The sequence below is a fragment of the Neophocaena asiaeorientalis genome, unplaced genomic scaffold, assembly GCF_003031525.2.
Source record: "Neophocaena asiaeorientalis asiaeorientalis breed wild unplaced genomic scaffold, Neophocaena_asiaeorientalis_V1.1 scaffold134, whole genome shotgun sequence".
Taxonomy (NCBI): domain Eukaryota; kingdom Metazoa; phylum Chordata; class Mammalia; order Artiodactyla; family Phocoenidae; genus Neophocaena; species Neophocaena asiaeorientalis.
Window position 1 is genome coordinate 31,594,309 of NW_020185339.1, and position 8,621 is coordinate 31,602,929.

At 32.5% G+C, this 8,621-nt stretch overlaps 1 protein-coding gene across 1 annotated transcript in view; it reads right to left on the reverse strand.

Moving 5' to 3' along the window:
- Positions 1–8,621, reverse strand: part of ARID2 (AT-rich interaction domain 2) — a 162,598-nt gene that overhangs the window by 29,178 nt on the left and 124,799 nt on the right. Inside the window, exon 16 of the mRNA XM_024736653.1 lies at positions 6,619–6,767. Coding sequence (XP_024592421.1) covers positions 6,619–6,767 — 149 coding nt within the window. The remainder of the gene's footprint in view (positions 1–6,618; positions 6,768–8,621) is intronic.

Consider the following 8,621-nt stretch of genomic DNA (forward strand, 5'->3'; position numbering starts at 1 on the left):
CAGTTCTAAGAGGGAAGTTTATAGCAATACAATCCTACCTTAAGAAACAGGAAACATCTCAAATAAACAACCTAACCTTGCACATAAAGAAATTAGAGAAAGAACAAAAAAATCCCAAACTTAGCAGAAGGAAAGATATCATAAATATCAGATCAGAAATAAATGAAAAAGTAATGAAGGAAATAATAGCAAAGAACCGAAAAGCTGGTTCTTTGAGAAGATAAACAAAATTGACTAGCCAGACTCATCAAGAAAAAAAGGGAGAAGACTCAAATCAAAAGAATTAGAAATGAAAAAGGAGAAGTAACAACTGATACTGCAGAAATACAAAAGATCATGAGAGATTACTACAAGCAACTCTATGCCAATAAAATGGACAACCTGGAGGAAATGGACAAATTCTTAGAAGTGCACAACCTACCAAGACTGAATCAGGAAGAAAGAGAAAATATGAACAGACCAATCACAAGCACTGACACTGAAACTGTGATTAAAAATCTTCCAACAAACAAAAGCCCAGGACCAGATGGCTTCACAGGCAAATTCTATCAAACATTTAGAGAAGAGCTAACACCTATGCTTCTCAAACTCGTCCAAAAATACCAGTCAGAATGGTCATCATCAAAAAGTCTACAAATAACAAATGCTGGAGAGTGTGTGGAGAAAAAGGAACACCCCTAACTGTTGGTTGGAATGTAAATTGGTGCAGCCACTATGGAGAACAGTACGGAGCTTCCTTAAAAAACTAAAAACTAAACATAGAGTTACCGTAAGACCCTGCAATCCCACTCCCCGGCATATATTTGGAGAGAACTCTAATTTGAAAAGATACATGCACTTCAACGTTCATAGCAGAACTATTCACAATAGCCAAAACACGGAAACAACCTAAATGTCAATTTACAGATGAATGGATAAATAAGATGTGGTGTATATATATATTTATATATATATATATATATACACACACACACACACATACATACAATGGAATATTACTCAGGCAAAATTGAATGAAGTAATGCCATTTGTAGCAACCTAAAGATTACCATACTAAGTGAAGTAAGTCAGAAAGAGAAAGACAACTATCATACAATATCATACGATATCACTTATATGTGGAATCTAAACAAATTATACTAATGAACTTATCTACAAAACAGAAACAGATTCAACAGACACAGAAAACAAATTTACAGTTACCAAAGTGGGGTAGTGAGGGATAAATTAGGAGCTTGGGATTAACAGATAAACACTACATTAAATAAAATAGATAAATAACAAGGTCCTACTTTATAGCACAAGGAACTATGTTCAGTATCTTGTAATAACCAGTAATGGAAAAAAATTTGAAAAAACATATATAATAACTGAATCACTTTGCTGTATACCAGAAACAAACACAACATTGTAAATGAACTATTCTTCAATTAAAATAAACAAATAAATAAATAAATAAATAAAATGCAGTATCATTCAATTAGTTTGCAAGAACAACAGGCTGTTTAACAGCTCCATTTCAATAGCAACAAAACATTAGCATAATTATGCATGAAATTAAAAAGATGAGTTTCATGATTTCAAGAGTATTTCTTCCATCTAGGTCTAAGTATTATTTTTTAATCTTTCTTTACTCTGACAGCCATTAAAATTAAATCTCAAAATAAACTGAACGTAGTACTGCTTCATCACATTGTATTTAACTAAGATTAAAAATGAAAAATGAAGGCTATTCAATTACATTGCTCTTATTTAAAGTGTGACTAATAATGATGAGTTTTTAGTAAGAGCAAATATGTTATAAACACAATAATATACATTTTAAAGTCATTTATAATGTTTGTGCCATTTTAAATGATTTTTTTTTTTTTTTTTTTTTTTCGGTACACGGGCCTCTCATTGTTGTGGCCTCTCCCGTTGCAGAGCACAGACTCCGGACGCGCAGGCTCAGCGGCCATGGCTCACGGGCCCAGCCGCTCTGCAGCATGTGGGATCTTCCCGGACCGGGGCACGAGCCCGTGTCCCCTGCATTGGCAGGCGGGCTCTCAACCACTAAGCCAACAGGGAAGCCCTAAATGATTCTCTTTTATTTGCTGGCTTGTGCATGTTTTATGATGCATATGTCAAATTAGTATAACAATACATTGTGACATTATAAACAAGTGTACATGCAATGGGGCTATACCCTCACAACATTTTTAGGACAGGGATTAAAAAAAAAAAGAAAGAAGATAAATATTACCACTCTACTATTATATAAATGTTCTGGAAACATTAGATATTATAATTGGATGAGAGGACAAACTAAGAGGCATAAATACAGAAAACAGCCACCAGTTAAAAATACAGTAGAAGTTAAGATCATTTATGGTTAACAAGAAAAAAGAACTATAACTAGCAGTAAACTTAATAAAGTTGCAGGATTTATGTGAAGAAAATGTTAAAGCTCTACTGGGCTGAAAAAGACTATAATACCATGGGATGATACTTTTTTCTTGTAAGGAAAAAATCAATACTGGAAAAATAGTCACTACCTAAAAACAAACAAAAATACCTATTCACTAAAAGGAATTAAAATGAAAATCCCAACATGCTTTCCTGGGGGAATCTCTGGAAACATTCTAAAGTTCATTTGAAAGGATAAATATCTGTGCAGGTATCAAGTCTGATTTATACATCACTCTAATTTCAAAACCTAACACAGTGCCTGGTGCAAGGTAAGTGCTTGAAACAATAATGAGAAACACTGAAAAAGAAAATTAGGAGGTGGAACTTGCCATCCAACATCAAAACTGAAAGTGACAGTATGATAAGGACAGAGACCACTTGGATAACAAGTGATTCAGAAACAGAAAAAAGCATACAGAAATTTAGTACATATCGAGGGTGGCCATTCGAATGCCTAAAGAAAAAATGCACTCATCAATATGTTAGTCATTTGGAAAACAATAGTTAGATTCACACTTCACTTTATACATGAAACTAAATTACAGATGGATCAAAAAAAATATTCAAGTGCAGAAGGCAACAAAATGTGTGTTTTATGATCTAAGCATTGAGGTGGTCTTTCTAAACATGAAATAAAAACCATTAGTTTTTCTAGTCTGTCCACTGAAAAGTCCTAGAAGCAATAACCAACTTAAAAGCAATGGGTACTCCCTGAAGCCTAGACTAAATATCATTTCCCATTAAAAGACACCAGACGTCCTTGGAGAAATAGTTGATTCCCCATATGGGGCAGGAAATATACAAGTTAAGTCTGGAACATTCCATCTAACAGAGAGCAAGGAAGCTATCAAAGACATATTAAGACCATAACCAGCTTGAAGAGGCCTTCACTGGCCAAAGATGGGACAAGTTGAACACTAAGAAGGATATAATAACTGCAATGCACTGAAATACTTCAAATATGTTTATGTTTATAAGTTCGTTCCCAATGATACTAAAATCAAAAGCAAATTAAAAAATAGAAAACCTAACCTCATAGTCAGCTTTCTGCAGTGTTAGTAAACAACTCATTATTTTGAAAATTGGTAAATAAGAGAAATAATAATCTCTCTAGCCTTTTCTCTAGAAACTATTCTTTAGAGAAATCAGAGCTGATAAAAAGGAAAGTTTTACATTTTATAAACAATAAAATAATGTATCTAGGCCATAATTTTCAATGGCTGTTTACATCACAAAAAGAGACACAAGATAGTACCTATCGCCTGATGGAAGTACACAATGCCATTTCTCAAACACACTTCATAAAAATCAAACTGGAATCTGATCAAACATCCGGACCTAACTACTAACTTACAGAAAATTCAAGGTCAGAGTAACATGCTACACAATAGCAGCAAAATCAGACTGTGATGCTCTACAGGACAAATGACCTGCTTTTATCAACAAAAAACTGCGAGGAAAAAAACTGAGAGATGGAGGGGTAATCTACAGATTAAAAGAGACTTAAAAGACTTCAACCAGAGTCAATGTTTGAATCTTGGATTCCAGTTCAAACTCTAAGTAAACAGAAGACAAGCGGAGAAATGTAAACACTGACTGGCTATCTGAAGAACTCATAATATTGAAGAAATTAATGTTATTTTTCTGCAGGGGTATAACTTATGGTTAAAGAGTAGGGTCCTCAATTTTTAGAGATACATGCCTGCAGATTAAAAAAGATTAGTAATTACTAATACGTGTGATGTAAGGGCGAATGGCGCATTTCACAATAATATATTAGTGAAGGAAATAATTTTAGTTCTGAATCTGATTGCAACAAGGAAGATTCTTCATTACTATTTTTGATCAGATATTAAAGAAATTAGAGCATAGCTATGTAGGGACAATAGCTACAACATGGATTACTCCACTTGGAACTGAAACTAAAAATGAATAGAGTTATCCCTTGGTATCCATTGCGGATTGGTTCCAGGTCCCCTTTACATACCAAAATCTGCAGATGCTCAAGTCCTTTATATAAAATGGCAAAGTATTTGCATATAACCGAAGCATATACTCCCATATACTTTAAATCATTTATAGATTACTTATAATACCTAATACAATGCAAATGCTATGTAAATAGCTGTCAGCACACGGCAAATTCAAGTTTTGCTTTTTTAAACTTTCTGGAATTTTGGGGGGAGTATTTTTGATTCATGTTCGGTGGAACCCTCAGATGCAGATATGAAGGGTCAACTGTAATAAAAGCCTTTACTCTCCTCACATCCTTATGCTCTTGGTATCCTAAGCTTCTCATAGTTCCCTGGGCATAACTAGCTCCTTCTATAATTCCCTGCACTTGCTATGCTGACTGGAATTATTTTTGCATGACAAATTCCTACTCATTCTTTAACAACCAACTCAAAAGAAATGTCTATAGCAAAACTTCTCTAACCACCCCGGCATTATATTAACTGCCCATTATGCTGCCAGTAACGCTGTAAGACTATCTTTGTACAGTACTTATTTAAACTGTAATTTATTTGTTTTTTGGATCTGCTTCCCTAAAAGCTCAGAGTGATCTTTTATCTCTACCTCCTAGCACATGAACCCTTCTAAAAGGGTGCTCAGTAAGTATCTGCAGAATCAAACTGAACTTATTTACCAAATGCAGTATCTAAAAAGACTTTAAAAATTGATAAGGTCTAAGAAGTCTTGTTGAGTCTTTTCCAGAAAAGACTTAAAAAGAAGAGGTAGATCATCAAATTTTGTAACACTAATCCTACTAGCAAGATGGGAAACTGCTGTGCATTTAGGTTCATTAACTCTTCCAGCAAATTTTTTTTTCTTGAAATACTCTAACACTTCATTTAAAGAAGCTATTCTGAAACTTTTTAGTCAACTAACAGCATTAACTGACTACCTACTCCATCAGCTACTATTTTGCAATGGAAAAACAAAAAACAAAATCTAAAAAAAAAAAAAGTAAAGAATAGAATTTGACATCAGTGAAAAAAGTTTCAAATTAACTTACAACATAAACTTTAAAAAAATGGTCAAATTAAATAAATGAAAGAAACAGAACCTAAAGCACTAATTTTAAACAAGCTTTTTGACAGATTTTTACACTATGACCTAGATATGCATACTTATATACACATATAACTGAAAACAATACTTACCCTTACCAACATAATGGAATCTGATATATTTTATTCACTTTTTTACTGAAAAGAAAAACAAGCAAAACCCTCCTGGTAGACTTGCCAAAATGATTTCATGACCCCACTGCTGGGTTGAGATTTAAAGTTTGATAAACACTGTCCAAAGAAATTCTGCATACTATTAATAATCCCTAGGCTACACTGACAGCCACAATCCTACAACAAATCTATATATGAAATCTGTCTATATCATAAAAATTATGAATAGCAAATACAATTTTCAAAAGGATGAGGCAATTTCTGCTATAGTTAGGAAAAGTAAAATGGCATCTTTGATATCTAAAAAAATGAAGGATATTATGTCTATTAAGACAAGTGCCTTAGTCCTAGAGCTCTTAAAAAGTGACAAGGCAAAGGTTCTTAGCTGAGTACTGTTACAGGAACTGAGATTTTAGTTTAAACAATATTATTCTCAAGTTCAGTATTATTCACAAGTTTTCCTTTAAGTCTAAGAAAGCCTTGTTTAAGAAATTCAATTCCACTTATTGTTCATCTTAGTTATTAAACTGTGAGATAATATGGTTTTTAAAATTTTCATGGGGTGTCCATCTTAAACTCAAATTTAAGACAAATCATTCTTCAGTAAGAGATTATCTTTAAGTTTCTGTTATATAGGAATTCTATTACTACCACTAACTTCAAGTCACTTTAAAAAACCTATCTCTTTTCATAGGCAAATATAAAATCAAATTCTTAGCTGATTTTCTTTTGTTAAAAACTAATACTGAAATATTCTCTAATAACTACCATAAGGCAATGAAGCTCTTTCCACCATTTATATAAATTTCTTGGCTTAGGTACCACTGGATCTACGTAAATATCACTTCTAACATAAAATATTTTTGCTAAAAAGTTAGTGGTTTCAAAAGAAAATTCTCATGAAACTACAGATGACAGGAATTTAAATACAAAGGCATTCCAGAATAAAGAGCATTTACATATATCAAATAGAACTGCCATTTACTTTTTACAAGATTGCCACAGACACATGAAGTTGTGCCCAGGTTTTCTCACTGGATCTCCATGTTGACTAGATGCACTGAATGGAGAAGGCTGAGAACTGTTAGGCTGGCTCTGTACTTGAACAGCTGGTGAAGGTGTCATAGGAGTGTTCTGTGAAAAAGCACAACCACACAGTTTGTGAAATGACACTGAAAAACATTCATATCTTATAGCATAGGCTTATGAATTTGATCACATTGGTAGTTATGCACTTCCAACATATAAAATTTATCTTTGTAATTTTAATCATTACCTTTTAGAAACTCTTTTAAGAGATAACTAATTTTAGAACTATGTTTAGGAAGTCAAATTCATTTCAAATGAATTAGAGCAAGATTGCATTGTTGTTACTATCACAGAATATACATTATTTAGAATTAAGATTTTTTTAATTAATAAAATTGGGTAGAAACACAATTATAGATTAAAAAGAGAAATTTATTATAAATTCACCCATTTGATTTACTTACATATATTCTTCACAAAAAAATCAACTGCAAATTATTTCTTCTTTGTATAATATTTCCTTTAAGATTTGAATGAATATAAAACAATATATAGTATAAAGCAAAGGGAATTTCAGATGTTAAAAATGATGTAACCATATAAGTAAAATGTTGTAAATATTACTTTGCAGCAAAAGCTATTTTAACTAACAATTTTAGTCTTTAAAGTTGCTCGGTTATATATATCCAACAACAATGGATAATACAAGGATTCTAATTGTATGCATAAGTCTTTTTAATATAAGCTACATTTTTTTCTCTTCTATATCCCATCCTTTCTCTCTGAAAAACACATAATAATTATAATGTAGCTTAAAACAATTTGAGGCAATACATTTTCTTTGAAGTTTAATTCAGATTTCACTCATAACATAAATACCACAAAGGAAAAAATACTAAATTTCTCACAGAAATGGTAGCACATCATTTTCAAAACATTGTTTAAAGGTAATACATTTAAACTTTGGGAAAATATTAAATATATTTGTTTATTTATAAGGTAATATTGGAAATAGTGGAGCAAAATTAAGTTAAAAATTGCTGAAAACCTCTTACTGAAAGTCATAATAATTTTTTAAAAATAGACAAAACACAAACACATAAGGCCACAGCATAAAAATGAATAAATGAAGAGAATAAAATGCCAAAAGAAAAGGTTCTTAGAAATGTGAAGTCATAAGAACTTTTGAGTTCCAAGTTCTAAGAAAAAAAAAATCTACTTTGGGATGTGATTGAAGTTATTTCTCTAATAGGGTCCCACTCATTATTTTATCATGTTGTTAGTGAGAAAACATATACATGCATGAAAAACATGCATTTTAGGGCAGTACAGGTATCATGGGTAGGATGTGGACTTTCCAGCTTGACAGATCAGGACTCAGAATTTCAATCTACCTTTTAACTAGCTATGTGACCCTGGGCAAACTACTTAACCTTTTTTGATCCTCAATTCCCTCATCTATAAAGTGTAAATAATAAAATCTAACTTTTGGGATGGTGGGAAGACGAGAGAAACTATACATGAAGAGCCTGGCTCTGATTCTCAGTAAATGCCAATTGTTACAATTATTATTTATGCTAATAGAAAAGTCCAGAGGGAAACCATATTTTGGAGGAAAGATGATGAGTTCACTTTGGAGACAGGGACAGATCAGTAAGTGCAATTATCTATCAACAGAAGTTAAAGCTGGGAACATGGATTGACAATCATTCACCTGTGGATTCTTAAAGCCATATAAACTAAGAGTAAGAAAGCAGAACTGGGGGGTGTGGGGGTGGGGGTGGGGAGAGAAGAGGATCAGAGAGAAAGGAAGGGAAGATAACATTAGAATCAATCTATTTACAACAACAACAGCAAAAAATTAGTCAAACCGTTTCCTTGAAATGAAAATACTGCATAAAAAATTCCAGGAAACTCTAATAAATAGGAGTAGCCAAAAGGATCAGTTTCAGCTAAATA